At 43.3% G+C, this 17,164-nt stretch overlaps 1 protein-coding gene across 2 annotated transcripts; it reads left to right on the top strand.

The window, feature by feature from the left end:
- Nucleotides 1-58: 58 nt before the first annotated feature.
- Nucleotides 59-16,269, top strand: LOC309396905 (dynamin-1-like protein). Of its 2 annotated transcripts, XM_081962456.1 has the most exons (18): nt 59-181; nt 367-509; nt 1,073-1,223; nt 2,399-2,445; nt 5,417-5,488; nt 5,585-5,671; nt 7,068-7,230; nt 7,971-8,091; nt 8,261-8,392; nt 9,765-9,971; nt 10,075-10,195; nt 11,412-11,567; nt 12,416-12,505; nt 12,963-13,061; nt 13,150-13,293; nt 13,746-13,855; nt 14,445-14,604; nt 15,391-16,269. In XM_081962456.1, the coding sequence occupies exons 2-18, from the start codon at nt 408-410 to the stop codon at nt 15,445-15,447; spliced, it is 2,019 nt and encodes a 672-aa protein (XP_081818582.1). In that variant the 5' UTR covers nt 59-181; nt 367-407; the 3' UTR covers nt 15,448-16,269. The 2 variants fall into 2 exon arrangements, with proteins under 2 accessions (XP_081818582.1, XP_081818583.1); XM_081962457.1 differs by lacking the exon at nt 59-181 and having other exon boundaries at nt 370-509; nt 1,078-1,223.
- Nucleotides 16,270-17,164: the final 895 nt, after the last annotated feature.

Below are 17,164 nucleotides of genomic sequence, written 5' to 3'. Positions count from 1 at the left end.
AATGTTTATTCTCCAATAGAGCTGAAGGCTTACTTGATGGACAGACGAAAAACCTATAGAAATCCAGAAGGTCAAAGATCTTGAGCAAAAAAGATAGGGAACGAGGCGGGCAAATCGGGGAATATTTCCTGATTGTGGCGTGAATGGAGCTGTATCCGGATTCAGAATAAATAGCCTGAGGGTGAGTATTGGATGCTCGGTTCCGTTATTTGGGCCGAATTGTCGGGAACGGCTCAGGCCTTTACTCGGAGAAATGGGTCGGCGTGCTCTTTGGAGGGGAAGGGAGAAAACAAGGCTCCATGGTGACAGGGGACTTCCCGCGACTTCCCTTTTGCCTTCTGGCTAACCGTCCTCTTTACTTTCTAGGGAATAAGAGCCCCCTTTGCACGAGCTGCACCGTCGTCATTATGGAGACTCTTATCCCTGTGATCAATAAGCTGCAAGAGATTTTCAACACAGTGGCAGCCGAAATTATACAGCTGCCCCAAATCGTGGTAGTTGGCTCTCAGGTGAGGTTCTGCCTCTATTTAGGCTTACTCCAAGCCCATGCTAAACAGCGCGGCTTGTATTAGCAGTACCACTTAGATTTATATACCGCTTTACAGCCCTCTTTAAGTGGTTTACAAAGTCAGCCTATTACCCCCAACAATCTGGGTCCTCATTTTACCCACCTCGGAAGGAGGGAAGGCTGAGTCAACCTTGAGCCTGATGGGATTCGAACTGCCAAATTGCTGGCAGCCGGCAGGCAGCAGAAGTATCCTGCAGTACTGCATTCTAACCACTGCACCACATCGGCTCTTAGTAGGACAAATGTTGGTTAAACCAGTGAGTAAAACTTTTTGTCAGCTAAGCAAATTTCAATTTAAAGATAAAGTGGAAGCTGAAAATATCACCTGCCCTATTAACGGGCAAGTTTGAGAGGATCTTAAGAGAATGAATTTGTGAGTACGCAAGGAGGTAAATCAAAATGAGATGCTGGAACCATATTAGTAATATGTTCTTCTTCTAAACTTTTGCACAGGTAAGAAACTACCTTTTCTTTTTCTACCTGTAATGCTATTTATTTCCACAGAGTAGTGGGAAGAGCTCAGTGCTAGAGAGCATTGTCGGTCGGGATTTCTTGCCACGTGGCTCTGGAATTGTCACACGGCGGCCCCTGGTCTTGCAGCTGGTCCATGTGCCAACCCTGGCGGAGAGGAGGCGGAAAGCTACTGGAGAAAATGGTAAGGGAAAAGTTACTTCTCTTAGTGACAAAGTAAAACAGAGATGTGAGCATCAGAATGTTACCTCTGATCCAGAAGATGGAATATGATTACTTAGAAGGGGCTGGCTTGATCTCTGCCTTCCAATACTTAAGAGTGTGTAAATCACATCATTGGTTGACTGAAAAGATTGACCACTAGAACCAGAGGTTTTGTCTTCCCAGCTTTCGGACTCGTGCTGGGGCCCATCTTCATGGAACTTCTCTGTAGTAGTTATAGCAACTTCTCCTGTTAGAGAGAAGTTTCCTGAAGATGGACTCCAGCACGAGTCTAAAAACTCGGAAGAAGAAACTTCTGGTCCCAGTAACCGACCCAGATTGGATCCTGCAACATTATCCTGGGGCAGATATATTCACTTTCATTCGTGAAAAAGGTTGAGTTAGAATGAGTTAACTTTGTCATCTCAAGAGCTATATTGGCTGGAGAGTCCTGCATAGTATTGCATAGTACTGTATGGGTATTTGTGTGTCTGAAATGTGCCTGATTTCATCGTGCTGCTGCTGTGATTTATACTTGCAAGTACAGAATCGTGACATTTACATGCCATTGGTGTGCCTATATCCTTGTTTTGGTGTTACTGCAATTTGCTGTAGATGTCGCTGCATGATATCAGTGGACAGGCCTAAGTCCTTCCTCTTCCCATATCCTTTTCTTCAGAGGAATGAGGCCGATATAAAGATTCTCCATCCCCAGTGAACATTAGTAATCCAAAACAGTTCCAATCCAAACAAGAATTGAGCAGGAAGCAACTTGTAGAAATTATTTCATTGCGTGCAGGCTAAAAGGATGGTGCCGCCTGATTCTGATTATACCACCTAAATTCATTGTCTGGGAATAATGGGTGAAATATTGTTGCCTCATATGGAAAGAGTACGTTTGGTAAACTTGTAAATTTTTGCATCGGTGAGCTGTCGGTTTTCCACTGGTTCAACTGCACTAGTTATTTTATCTGACATTTTTGATAGAAGCAAAACCAAACAGCAACCGACAGCATAGGGAAATGGTTACACGTGTCAGAGTGCAGCTAGGGAGACACAAGTTCCGATCCTCACTTAGTCACAAAGTAAACTGACAAAGTAAAAATGGTGCTGGAAAGATTCTCATCACTTTTATTTTATTTTGTTTTTTGTTTGCAGTTGCCCAGACTGAGGAATGGGCCACTTTCCTGCACTGCAAGCACAAGGTACTGAGTGGGTGAGGTATATGTGGAACTATTTATGGTTAGAGTCAGTCCAGGCCATTTGGCAAATTAGGTGGCTGCCTAATAAGGCAAAAAAGCCTCACATTAAGGGAAACACAGTGACATTTCTTGGGGGGTGAATAATGGTGTTTGAGACAATTGCTTATCTGTAGCTTGAGGACTCTCAATTGATAGTTCACATGTGCAAACTCATCACGTGTGTCTTAGCATGATGTGTGAACTTAATCATTTACTTGTTTTCTTTTTGATTTAAAAGCCTGCAGTTACTGTTATGGGAAAAAGGCTATTTTGGACTTTTTTCCTATATTTCTCCTGTTACTTATGTCCATTCATGGTTTCCCTTTCCTGTCTAACCATGGATTTTAGGACCCAAAGAAGAGAGGACAAGGACATATAAGGTTATACTTAATGATATCACAGTCAGTGATGTTCTCTTAATTCTCTTATATTTTGTCTTATTATCTTGTACAAAATATTAAGAAAATATCCCAACAGTGGATGCCAGCAGGAGAGCCCCAAAAGGGGGAGAGAAAATAGATATTCATTCCAGTCTTTCACTAAGAATTTATAATGTCAAAAATCTTAATATGTTGGAGAAATGAACTGAAGATAGAGATAATAATATTACAGGCAAATAGAAAGTTCTTCACTTATGAAAGAAAACCAAATCCATAGATGTAGGAGATGATAATGATATTTATGAAAAGGATCTTGCAAAAAAAAAACATTGCTTGCAAACAGAATGTGAGTCAGTGTGATGTGGGCTGCTGCAATAGAGAAATACATATTTTGGATGGATCAACGAGTAATTTCTAAATTACTGGAAATAATGCTTCTCAATTCTGCAGTGGTCAGCTCTTCACCTATTGCATCTAGTTCTGGGCACTATACTTTCAGAAGGTTTCAAAGAAAATGACTGCAGTGGGCCAAGAAGATAATCTGGGAATTAGAAAATAAATTCTATGGCTAGAGATTGCTCAAAATAATACATTTAAATGATAAGGCAGGTTCTGATTGAATGTTTTAAAAGAAATATCTCAAAACAAAGTAATTATTTTCCCTTATATTGAGGGTATTAAGTTGAGGCTGAGTACCAATCTGTCTAGCGGGGAATGGTCTTGATAGCCTGACTACCCCCATCCAATTCTCTGGTACTGAAGGGAGCAGTCAGAAAAGAATTCTGGAAATGAAATCCAATTGTTATCTTTGGATATTTTTTCTTTTTCATAGAGCTTTCTTTTGACTGCATCACTTAACTTACTCCTGGAGGGGAAAAAGTCTCTTCATATCTTTTGTTTTAAAAGATGTAAATAAATACATAAAGCATGCAGATAAGGATTTATTATCTTCCAGATCTTACAAACCCTGTCGTACTGTGATTAGTGCTCATCTAAGCAAGTTGACTTATTTGGCATGTTGTAACTTATTCCAAAGTTGCTTATGATGGTCAGTCATATTGAAAGAATATCAACTCCTATACTTTATTCCTCTTTTTAAATAATAATAATAATAATAATAATAATAATAATAATAATAATAATAATAATAATAATTTGAATTTATTAGCCGCTCCCTTTCCAGGCAGGACTCGGGGCGGCGTACACTAGGACATATATAAACATACATATATACAAAGACATACATGCACGGAGGAGGTAATAGATTACAACATTTAGACAATTAAAACCATTAACATACCCCAATAATAAAAACCCAATATACAATAAAAATTTAAAATTTAAAAAAGACAGTCAGGAGGAATATGAAAAATTACGGTTGAGCCAGGCCAGATAATTGAAAGAGGTGGGTCTTCAACTGTACATGGAAGGAGCGGAGATCGGAAATAATCCTGATGTCACGGGGGAGGTCATTCCACAGGGCTGGGCCCATCACAGAGAAGGCTCTGCTCCTGGGTGTCGCCCCCCGACACTGTTTGGCGGACGGCACCCGGAGAAGTCCCTCTCTGTGTGAGCGAATTGGTCGTAGGGATGTGTGGGGCAGGATGCGATCCTGCATATAACTAGGTCCTGTGCCATGAAGCGCTTTAAAGATCATAATCAAAACCTTGAAACGCACTCGGTAGACCACAGGAAGCCAGTGCAGCTCGCGCAGGAGAGGTGTTACAAGGGAGTATCTAGTCCTCCCCATAATCACCCGCGCGGCCGCGTTCTGGACCAACTGTAGTCTCCGAGTGCATCTCAAGGGAAGCCCCATGTAGAGAGCATTGCAGTAGTCCAGGCGAGACGTCACTAGCGCATGGGTGACTGTGCGTAGGGCATCCCGGTCCAATAAGGGGCGCAATTGGCGCATCAGGCGGACCTGATGGAACGCCCCCCTTGCCACGGCTGTTACATGGTCATCCATGGACAGCCGGGCATCTAGGAGGACGCCCAAATTGCGCACCTGTTCCATGGGGGCTAGTTGCACGCCCCCAATGGCCAGAGATGGAAACACCTGGTTGAACCGGGGGGCCGGAAGCCACAGCCACTCCGTCTTGGAAGGGTTGAGTTTTAGTCGGTTGCCATCCATCCAGACCCGTACGGTTAAGAAATTAACTTCTCCCCAAGGTTGTGTCTTCTGTGCCTTGTCCTAAGCTCACCTGGAATTAAAGCCATTGTTTTCAACAATGTGTTTATAGGTTGAAAGCACTTTTAAGCCCCCCCCCCCCCCCCAATCTCTCTTCTATTCTGCAGCTGCTGATTGTTTGGACGGTTTTGGCTTTTGCTTTGTATTCAGAGTTATAGCATGATGTATCATATTTAAAATGTTTGAGGTGGAGTACTGGAGTGCTCTATTTTTTCTTGTTTTCTCCTCTTCCGCTGTCTGTTCCCTGCTCCAGTTCTGCCACAAGCAGGCAAGATGGGGAAGAGGGTCAATAAAAGAGCAAGTGCCTTTGCACGCTGCCCTGCAGCTTGTGATGTTAGAAGCCTTTCTGTGTGTGCTCTTTCCTCAGACTTTTATGGATTTCAAGGAGATTCGGCAGGAAATTGAGATTGAAACCGAGCGGATGACTGGGACCAATAAGGTACCAACTCTCTCGAGTTCTTCTCTCGTGGTGTGAGAGTCCATTGATCCAAATGCCTTTTTTGTGGCTTTCTCTAATACCTTTTCTTGCTTCCAGGGAATCAGTCCAGAACCCTTGTACCTGAAGATCTATTCACCTCATGTGCTTAACCTGACGCTGGTAGATCTTCCAGGAATCACCAAGGTGAGACACTTAGAAATGGTGCTGTCTGTCGCCCATGTCTTAAGAGAGACCTAGGTGTTATTGATTATTAGTAGACTTTCCAAAAACCTTTAAAGGCAAAACTTCTTCAGCAATATCCGGGCAATGTGTAGCCTTGGGCACCAATGTACCAAGTGATGGATGGTCTCCTTTCTGCGATCTACCACTTTTTCCTTAGAACCACTCCTTTTAACCATTTAGTCACATTGGACCAGAAGAAAAGCTGAGTTACAGTGATGGTGAGCAGAAGATAAAAAGAGTGTGAATAAATAACAGATGTGGGATTTACTGTTTTTAGCATACCACTATATTAGATTCAGAAAAAAGTTTCAGTTGAAGGCCTGACCTTTTCGCAGGAGAACTCCCCAAATCCTGTGGCTACAATTGGAAGGTTGTGTGGTTTGGGATGAAGTCTCTCCTACAGGCTGGCCTTTTGCGCTTGAGATGAAATTAGTCCCCTTTGTATGGGGGATAGAAACAATATTGGCAGCTTTGTTTTAGCTAGCACCAGCTTCAGTGGAAAGGCATGTTTCCTCAAGGCAGCCTCAGTAGTTGGCATAAATCTGTCCCTGTTCTGGAGCAAAAGAATCCTGTTTTTCTCATTTGCTTATTAGGAAAACTAAAAGCCCAAGTGATTCTCTTCAAGTTTCTGCACCTCACAGGTGTAGATTTGTGCTTAAAATAAATACGTATTATTTTTCAGTTGAATTCTGCAGGCTATATAACATATATGGGATGCTCTTTTTAAACTTGTTTTGCTTATGCTGAGCATAGAGAAGGGGCATGTACAAACACCTCTCAGCCTTTTACAATTTGAACACTCCTTGACCTCACATATCCAACTTTACTGTTGCTGCTAAAGCATGTTCTTTTAGATCTTAGATTGTAGGATAATGTTCTGCAGCCATGAGGACTAGAAACATGTTCTTCCTTTCAGTCCAAATAAATGTTCCTGGATTAGAGAATATGTTCTTCACTGAAGATAATAGAGTTAGGAATTGGAAGGGCATATTTCTTAAATACGTGCATCCGTGTTTTTAGGCTGCAGGTATGTGAATTCAGGAGTTCTTTTGCATCTCAAACATAGTTCTGTTTTTCTTCCTACAGTGAGTGATATGAATCAAGAGTCCTTGCTCCCTCTTCTCTGTTCCTCTCTTGGGTGGAAACAGAGCAGTAAACAAGAGTGCTTAGTATGGTGTGATGCAGTTTGTATTGCATTATTAGCCTTCTCAATTCAGAGTAATTGAGTAAGTAAACATAAGGAAGTTTCCTAAGATTGTCCTTTTCTAGTTTCATAGTTTTTTACATTTTGCTGCATGATACTTTAGGCCTTGGGTGACTTATACATCTCTCAAATCCAGTCTTTGCAATATCACAGGTGCCTATTGGAGATCAACCTCCTGATATTGAGAATCAAGTCCGAGATATGATTTTATCCTACATCTCCAACCCAAACTGCTTAATCCTGGCTGTCACTGCTGCCAATACTGACATGGCTACATCAGAAGCACTCAAACTAGCACGGGATGTTGACCCTGATGGTATGGCTATGTTTGTACTTCAGGAGAAGAAATCAGGAAATTAGAATCATAATATGGAGAACCATGGGATGCTATAAAACAGTCCTCTCTTTTTGAAGCTCAGGGAGTCTGATTTAGTAATGTCAGCAGAACATAATATTTATTTTCTGTCTGAATGTTAAGATCCGTTCTTAAATGATGGCTGATCAACAAGAAGGGGAATAAAGCAGATGGGTGACAGAGTGAGCTGAGGGAGCACTTTTCTCCCTTTGTTTATTCCCATTCTGCAAGATCCAACACAATGGACTTGCCCCAAGTTGCATTGGCCAGACAAGGCCATCTGAGTGGCCTAGGAAGCCTGCCTCTCTTTTGTAACAGCTGCCCTATGGAACACCATGCCTGAAGGCTTCTAATGCTGTCTTTTTGGACTTGAAAACCTGGAATGGGGAAAATATGAGTGGGTTCCACCTGGATTAGATGATATTGGTATATTTATAGTGTGTGATTATTCCTCCTATTGTAATAATCTTGTAGTTTTCTTGGTTTAATGTACTACAATTTTGTTTTTAATTTGTACATCACCCATAATCTCTAATGAGTTGGGCAATCTTAGCAATTTAAATTATACATGCATAAATTTGAATGAATGCAAAAGATATGTGGTCTTGGGAGGAGCACACAAAGAATAAAGGAACAGCCTCTGTCACCATCACCCCCTTTCCCCTTCTGATACCACTAACCGGAGAAGGATTTCTCTGCAGGTCGAAGGACACTGGCTGTGGTCACCAAGTTAGATCTGATGGATGCTGGGACTGATGCCCTGGATGTACTGATGGGCCGGGTTATTCCTGTCAAGCTAGGCATCATTGGGGTGGTCAACAGGTCAGTGGTGATGCATGCAGGGGATCTAGAGGGGGGCTTCTAGGCTAGATGGAGAGGGCATCTGGTTGCAAAACCTCTTCCTTGCCAGAGCAGATTGTTGCTTGTGGGTGAATCCATCAGGGAAAGATTTTGTTAATTTTCTAGATGGTATTTTTGCTTCCTCTGCTAGGAGCCAACATGATATCAACAGTAACAAGAGCATCAGTGAGTCTCTGCAGGATGAGCAAGGATTCATGCAGAAAAAGTACCCTTCACTTGCCAATCGCAACGGCACACGTCATTTGGCCAAAACTCTCAACAGGTGAGAAGGGACTGGGGTTGGTTAGGGATTGACCAGGAAACCCCAGGTAGAATGGGACCCACTGCTTTAAGATGCTTATCCTCTGAGTAGAAAAGAGCCACTTCTGTCCTTTACTCTGAAGAGAGCCTTAGTGGATTAGACTAGGTCACTTCTGTTCCCTCGGCAACTCAGCAGCAGTCTCTTGGAGAAGCAGCAGCGGCATCATCATTCCTGATTAGACTTCCTAGCAATTGGTACCAAGAGGCTGATAGCCTGTGACAGTTGTAAGATCTAATCTTCATGATCTAGAGTGCTAAAAGCCTTATCTTTTAAAGGTTTTTTTTAGGGAGGAACACATAGACAGCAACAGCCCTTTGTCCCCAAGACCGACATATTCATTGGGCATAGGATCCGGTGCCCATGAAAATGTTTAGCCCTGCACATGCCAGCTTTAAAACAAAATCTCAAGTGTGGAGTCCTTAGTGCTCTCTGAGCATGGTTATTTGCTTGTAGATGTTTTGTTACCCAACTAGGTAACATCGGTGTGAGGGAGTGTTGGGTTTGCTCCCTGTTTATACACAGTATAATGGTATATATAGAGTATATATACACCAGTGTGTATATTTACATCAGTGTTGGTGGAAATGTACTTTTCTCCTTGGCAATTTCTTGATTAGGGTATTGTTTTCTGCTTGATTGGTTGTCTGGTGGTACCTCCTGCTTATCTGGGTGAGAAAACCACACTGCTATCCACATGGGTAAGGCAAGAAACAGGGAGCAAACCACATAATCATCACACTGATGATGATAACTAGTTGGGTAATGAGAGGTCTGCAAGCAAATAACCAAGCTCCTAGAGCACCAAGGACTCTACAGTTCAACCCTGAGCTACATTTACTCTTAAAGGTAAAACTTCAACTAGCATTAAAATCACAAAGTGGGAGCTAGGAATTGTAAGAGGTATTCTGGGCAGAAATTCTGGGTGTTCGTTTGAAGCCAGGGATTGTGTGTGTGAGCTCCTCCTTATCTTGCCACAGCATTTGTACATGAAAGGAGAACCCCGCAGAAGTGTTTTCACTTCTGAATTGCAACTTTTCAGAATACCATCCTTCCTGTTCCTAAAATCATGAAACCACTCAGCAGCAGAATACAAGTACAGCATAACAAATAGAAAGTCGGAATTGACTCAGGCACACCCCCCCCCCCTTTTAAATCTTATTTAGCTAGGAAGTGAAGATTTGGCTCAAATGAGTCTTCTTTCGGTCACCTGAACGTTGGCCCCCTTTACCTAGTACTGTCCTCTCCAACACTTTCTGTTGGTCATTTGGAATCATTCCTGAAAATAGGGTGCTTTCCTTAAAAGGCCAGGCTGATGCCCTTCTACCTTTTCCAGGCTGCTGATGCACCATATCCGCGACTGTCTGCCTGAACTGAAGACCCGAGTGAATGTGCTCACAGCTCAGTACCAATCAGTGCTACAGAGCTACGGGCAGCCCATCGAAGACAAGAATGCCACTTTGCTTCAGATCATCACAAAGTTTGCCACCGAGTATTGCAACACCATTGAGGGTACAGCACGCAACATTGAGACCTCCGAGTTGTGAGTGAAGCCTCTAGTGAACGATACGGCGATGGAGCTGAATGTGGGATAAACAAGCTGGCAGTGGGATGCTGGGGGGCTGATCTGCTTCTCTGCTGGGCAGGTGCGGTGGTGCCCGGATGTGCTACATTTTCCATGAAACCTTTGGACGCACTCTGGAGTCCATTGATCCGCTGGCCGGACTCACGATGCTGGATATTTTGACAGCCATTAGAAATGCCACAGTAAGTTAATATGATCCTCCAATGCAAGGCTGCCTTATCCATTTATCTTTCGCTTTCACCCATGTTCTTTTTTTCCCAATTGTACAAGTATATTGCACAAGAAAAGATGACAGTGTTGGGAATTCACCTAAAATTTTGCTGCTGCTATAATTTAGAAGTGGGATGGATACAAGCCAAGCTTCCTTGCGCTGCCAACTACAGTAATGGGTAAATGAGATCTTGGCTTGAAGCATTGTAAGAATTAAGAGTGATTGCCTATCCTGCTGAAAGCATGACATTCGGCTGCAGTTGCTGCAGGCAAACGGTTCATTCATGTAGCCAGAAGGACAAAGTGTTCCCAAAGGGTACATGCTTTGATAGATACCTGTGGTTATTAGCATTTGTAGCTCCCAAGCAAACACCCAAGCTATTAAAACCAGTGAGCCAATAGAATGGATCTTGTCTCCTGCTTCAATAACAATAGAGGACTGGTAGAGGATTAACAGAGTTGGAAGGAACCTTAGAGGCCTTGTAGTCCAAATTCCTGTTCAAGCAAGAGACCATATGCCATTCTGGACAAACGGCTGTCCAATCGCTTAAAAACTTCCAGTGGATGGAGCGCCCACAACTTCTGGAGGCAAGCCGTTCCACTAGCAAATTGTTCTGCCAGGAAATTGTTCCTTATTTCTAGGTTGGTTCATCATCCAGTTACATGCGTCATCCAGTTTTTAATGCTAGATGTTTTGGAATACCAGGAGGAGGAGGGTAGGGGGAGTAAGTCTGACTGTCCCACCTTAGAAGTAGGATAGAAGAAGACAACCAATCTATGCTTTCTTGGCATATTTAATTTCCCAAGATGTCCAGTTCTATATCGAGTCCCTTTTTTGCTTCTACATTGAGTGTCAAGAGCTAGCCTTTCTCATGCAAGTCATCTTCTGTACTTTTGGTACAGTATCCATTTATTCTCCTGAAACCACTGTGCTGTCTAAATTATAGAAGTCAGCACTGCTTAAAGGATGTTTTGTTGACTGGGCAATGCTAAACTTCGGCCCTGTCACATGGAGGCAGGAACAAAATGCACGCAAAAGTTAGCAACACTGGAAGTGTGTATTTGAAGTTACACTGAGTTTGGGGAGACTGAGCTACTTTAGAACCTCAACCGACCTTCGAGTCCTTCCAGCATAGGATTTTTTTCCTGCCACCAGTTTTTGAAGATGCTTCTCCATCTGTCTGGCAGGGTCCCCGCCCAGCTCTTTTTGTTCCTGAGGTCTCTTTTGAGTTGCTGGTGAAACGGCAAATCAAGCGACTGGAGGAACCAAGCCTTCGCTGCGTGGAGCTTGTGCATGAGGAGTTGCAGCGCATCATCCAACATTGTACCACCTACAACACACAGGTACCGTCTCGCTGGGCCTATGATCAACCAAGCCTCCATCCCCAAAAGAAGGGAAGGGCTCTTGAGTGGGTTCTGGACCGGCATCCCCATGCATGCAAACTCCCAAGGGGGCTGGGGGTCACCTTTCCAGGTGCCCAACTGTTACAAACGTTTTAAGACAGCATCCTTCAGTGAGGAAAAGTTTCAACATACAAATGATCCTTAACCTACGAGCACAATTGTACCCAAGGTTTTTGTTGCTAAGTGAGACAGTTGTTAAGTGAGTTTTGTCCCTTGCCACAATTGTTAAGTGAATTACTGCGGTTATTAAGTTTTTTGTTGAGTCTGGCTTCCCCCTTGACTTTGTGGTCACCTGACCTCAGGACACTGCAACCATCATAAACACACCATATATTGCCAAAAGCATTTGCTCGCCCATCCGCATAATCAGGCTCAGTTGTGAGCAAATACTTTTGGCAACATAGTGTATGAGTCAGGTTTCCAGGCATCTGACTCATGATCACATGACCTTGGGGATTGCTGCAATGGTGGTAAGTGTGAAAAATGGTGGTCACGTTTTCCTGTGTTGTAACTTCAAATGGTCACTAAACAAATGGTTGTAAATTGAGAACTACCATATTCAGTTGGTCTTACAAGTTAAGTAGGAAAACATATTTACATAAATAGATGAATAAAAATTTCCATCAGAGTTGTGTGTGTATGTATATGTATATACAAACTTACATTACACACAGAGAGAAGGGGGGGGCAACGACAGAGAGACAGGCAGAGACAAACCAGGGGGGGGGGGGATTCTTCAAGGACGTTTTTTTATATGTATGCAAAACAATAACAAAACAAATCTTTAGGAGTTGCTGCGTTTCCCCAAGTTGCACGAGGCCATTGTGGAGGTGGTGACAGGAGTCCTTCGCCGGAGGCTGCCCATCACCAACGAGATGGTAACGGGTGCTTTTTTGCTATGAATCAAAGTATGAAATGGTCCTTGCTGCTGCACATTTCTTCCAGAGGTTTTGAAGCTGGTGGGCATATCTGGAATTTAGAGTGTGTAGGATAGACAGACAGACATCAGCTGTCGTGGTAGACATGGCCAGTCTGAAACCACAACACAGCAAAGTAATAAAGTTGCACATTGTTGCTGCCTCTACCTATTTCCTACTATGAGCCCAGATTGTTTTCTAACATTTCAGCTAATGTCTGGGGAGCTGAGTATACTTCCAAATGACATATTGGGTTATTTCTTTTTTTTATGAACTATTGTGGGCTCCTTATGAGGCCTAGAACTAGCCTTGGAAATACACATGGTACTTAAGGCTGATGTTTTGTTTCAGAGATCTTGGGCACTATCTTGGATTATTGAGCCCAGATACCCTAGGCCTAATAATGCCTCTCTCCTAGGTGCATAACCTGGTTGCCATTGAGCTGGCCTACATTAATACCAAGCACCCTGACTTTATAGACACAGCACTGGTCTCTGCCTCAGTGAGCAGTTCTAAGGTAACATTTCACGGATGCCCTTTCCCCTGTCCTTAATGTCTACCTTTGTCTTAACTTGCAGCTTATTCTTGCATTTCTTCCAATCTAGAGTGACACTGCTATAGATGGTACCTGGCGATGGAAAAGTGAGAAAGCAGAAGAATCTGGCATTGATGATAGGCCTAAAGGATCCTCCCACTCTTTGGTTTATTCTAGCCCCAGCCGATCCCATGAAGTCAATCTACTGGACACGGTCAGCTGGGATAAACCTGGGAGGAATAGGGTGGGAGAAAGCAGGTGGGCTGGCTAGACCTTAAGCTACTTTTAGGAGCAAAGAATGTTGCTAGGAGTTGCAATGCAGAAACATAAGGATGAATTGGAAGAAGTGCCAGTATTTGCATTAGAGGTACATGATCTTGCCTTCAGGTCATTGCTTTTTGCCCCTATAACGTAGACAACTTTGGTTTCTGGCAGGATGGGTTACTGCAAAAGGGGTACATCAGAATAACAGAATTGGAAGAGGGACCTTGGAGGTCTTCTAGTTCAACCCCCTGTTCAAGAGGAGACCTTATACCATGTTGGGGAATAGATATTTATCATCATCTCAGCTAAGGGTGTAGATTCTTGAGTAGCTGCTCTCTCAGCTAAACTGCTGTTGCATTTGGTGAACCCCTGCTCATGGCCATTTCCTCTGCCTGTCCTTAGCCCATGCCAGTAACCCGGAAGTTAAGCCAGCGTGAACAACGAGACTGTGAGGTAATCCGGAGGCTTATTAAGTCCTACTTCCTCATTGTGCGCAAAAGCATTCAGGATAGGTAAGTGGGTTAACAGGAAAATTACAGTAAGCATTAGTGACTGAGCTGTGGCATCTGGATTTAGTTATTCCTTCAGAAATGGATATTCTGCTAGTGGAGGTTTGAGAATAAGCAGTGACTAACTAACAAATACTAACAAGTTCATTTTATGCAACTCCTTGTAGAAAAGTTAAGACTTTAGCCATTTTTGAATGAGAGGACAGCCTTTCTTCCTCAATCCAACCCCTTAAAGGTTGTTTGGGGATTTGGGAAACTGCTGTTCCTAAACTTCTTGGTCAGATTCTGACAAATTTTCTGCAACGCCAATACATTTTAACATATGTGGTTTCTTGTTGCTATAATCAGAATACTTTATCTTCTGCAAGCACATCAATTTCCACATGTAGTTCAAAGCATTTTGAATAACAAAGCATAACTTGAGAATACTACAGATGGAGATTATCTAAGGCAAAAGTGCTATATTAATCTATTTCTGGTAGCAATAGGAAAGATGAAATTATACTTAAACAATAACCGTCAATAAAAATTTGGGGACTTACTTTTTAAGAACCTGTGTCCAAAATCAATTTATCTGCTTTTCAACCTGTAGTGTACCCAAAACCGTGATGCACTTCCTTGTGAACTACGTCAAGGACCATCTCCAGAGTGAACTTGTGGGCCAACTGTATAAGCCGCAGCTTCTAGACACACTCCTAACAGAGTCCGAGGACATGGCTCAGCAGCGTAATGAAGCTGCCAATATGCTCAAGGTGATGGAGGGCAGGGTTGCTAGAGGTCAGCTCTGGTTCAATGATGGCCAAAGAAAAAAAACATGTTTCTGGCTCACCGGGAGCAGAACCAGTTTGCTGCTTTAAATCCTTCCTCAAACTGGAAGCAGCAACGATTCTTTCCCTAGAGACTGAAAATGGCTGTGTTCCAATCTTTTAAAAGCCTTAAGCGCCTTCCCGACTTTGGCTCCCTCGTGTGTTATCTGGCTTCAGTTCTGAGACAAGGGGTGTAAGGTTGGGAAAGGCTGCCCAAGGTCCCAGGACCTATTCAGAGTCCATTACCACCAGTTTTTTTTCAAATCAGTGACAAACGACCCACTTTTCAGATAGCTAGTGGACAAGTATTTTAGCTTTGTGCATACAGTGCATTAGTTTTCAGTACCACACTAACAGTGGTGGGTTGCAGGTGGTACGCCCTGGTACACGTGTACCGGTGCCTGCCAGAAACAGCAGCCACCGTACCAGAACGGTGCTTTGGAGGGCCCGCTCGCCCTTGTTCCTTACCTATATTTGAAGGAAACGGGCCATCTGCGCATGCAGCGTATGGCACCTGTGCAATGCTCCGCCGAGCAGCTGGAGCGTCGCAGGCGGTAGGTGTGCATGTGTGCGCAGTGCGCATCCACATGGTGCACGCCTGGCTCCCGTTGCAGCGTACCGGTTGCAACAGGAGCCGAAACCCATTACTGCACACTAATGAATCCATTCCTTTCCCTATGCTGGTTGGTTGTCACGTCTGAATCCTCAGCCAAGTCTTCTGCTCTTTCGTAGGCATTACAGAAAGCCAGCCAAACAATATCAGAGATCCGAGAGACTCAACTCTGGTGAGATGCATCCAAAGCTTCAGAAGACTCCATGTTGCAAGAACGTTACTCACCCAGAACCGTGCACGTGTTCAGCTCTTGACTCCCATCTGAATACCGTTTCCCAAATGGGGAAGAAATTGTGTCCTCAGTGATCAGGTTCTAGTTTAGAACAAGAGTACGTCCCTAATTTAACTGTGTTGAAGTGTCCGTGGTGCACGGATTGCATTTTGGAGCCGGCATATGGTGGCTCTCCCTTGCTACCTCATCCGTCTTCCATATTTTTCCAGTTTTGCTAGATTCACCGGTATTAAATTCCTGTTTTGATTGTCAAGCTTGCAGCCTTGAGTACTTGCTAAGTTTGGCCAGTCTTTATTTATGCAGATTTAATATCGCTCTAAATTCTATGTATTTCCTGAACATGGTGCATTTGGTACATGTATTGAAATGAAACCTCTTGTTTGTGTTTGCTTAACCGTTAGGAACACACTGCTCTGTATTTGGCCTTGTAAAATGCCTTTTATTCTCGTAACTGCTGTACAGCTGAAAAGAGGAGACTCTTGATGGATTAAAAATGCCTGCGTAATCTTGAATAAGATAAGTGCTGCCTGCCACTTGGCTAGACGGATTCATCTACTCTGGCCCAAACAAGGAGCTGATAATGCTGGATCTCACTCTGGACTGTGCTTTCACAACACATTTTTACCCAGGAGTCATGTGCAATATAGTGTTACGTGGGAGCCTTCACCTGTTCCTGGATACGTGAGGGGTAGGGGTGGAAATCTGAGCCAAGCAGGGACCAGGGTTGGCCTGCAAATTTTCATGAAATAAACTCTGGAAGATTGTACAGTTGGTGTGTTTTGTTTTCTTTAAAGGGAATAATTATAAGTTCCTATTAGAGTGCCATCCAAAAATACAAAGTGCTTACGTTGGGCTTGAATTCTACATCGCAGAAGAAGGGACTAGAAAGCAAAAGGATTTGAATATCTTACAAAATGGATTTTTAAATACTGTTGTAGGAGGAATAGAAATCAAAACACGTATCTGGGGAATCTAAATCAATTTGATTGACGTGGATTGACTTTTCCTTACACAAGCTGTCCAGGGATAAGTCATAACTAAAGGAGAATATTTGTAGCTCAAGGTTGAAATGAGGAGTGGATAACCTGATGGTCTGGTTCATACATCATGCAAATGTCTTTTCAACATTCAGCAGTTAGTTCAAATTAGTGTGCAAAAACTCTGTGGCACTTGGGGGTTGGGGTTGCTGCTTTACGTGGTGTGGTGACACGTGTTTTTTCTTTGTTATCCCTTGAGCTTAAATGGATGGTTAACTGACACGAGTTACACAACCAGCCCCCCCCCCCCCCCCCCAATATTTTTCTGCTAGTTGGATGGATGAGTGGAAACTTGTTTGCAGCACCCTCTGTAAACAGGTGGCTTGACACTTTTGTCCTGCTGGATGGCAGCCATTTCTGCTTGTAGGTGCACCTTCATTCCCAAAAGATACACTGGGCTTAGAAAAGCTGCACATTATAAGGATTGTTGTGAGGGGGATCCATTGATAGGTGCTGCTCCCCTACAGCCTGATTGGGTACAGCTTATAGGTTAGGTGGAAAATGCTACTAAAAACAAGCTCACATCTTGCGTCCTGAAAGCTGGGAGGTCTGTTGAATCAAGCTTCATACACACTGTCAACTTGCTACATGACTGATAAGGTAGGCAAATAACACACAAGACAA

Source organism: Natrix helvetica, assembly GCF_964273705.1.
Source record: "Natrix helvetica genome assembly, chromosome: 1".
Classification (NCBI taxonomy): domain Eukaryota; kingdom Metazoa; phylum Chordata; class Lepidosauria; order Squamata; family Natricidae; genus Natrix; species Natrix helvetica.
This window is presented reverse-complemented; position numbering and strand designations above follow the sequence as displayed.

Bases quoted from the DNA above. Each gene is read 5' to 3' on its own strand.
- LOC309396905 (XM_081962456.1), top strand. From the start codon at position 408: ATGGAGACTCTTATCCCTGTGATCAATAAGCTGCAAGAGATTTTCAAC. The intron at 1,224-2,398 runs GTAAGGGAAAAG...TTTTGTTTGCAG, and splicing joins GAAAGCTACTGGAGAAAATG to TTGCCCAGACTGAGGAATGG. The intron at 8,393-9,764 runs GTGAGAAGGGAC...TACCTTTTCCAG, and splicing joins TTGGCCAAAACTCTCAACAG to GCTGCTGATGCACCATATCC.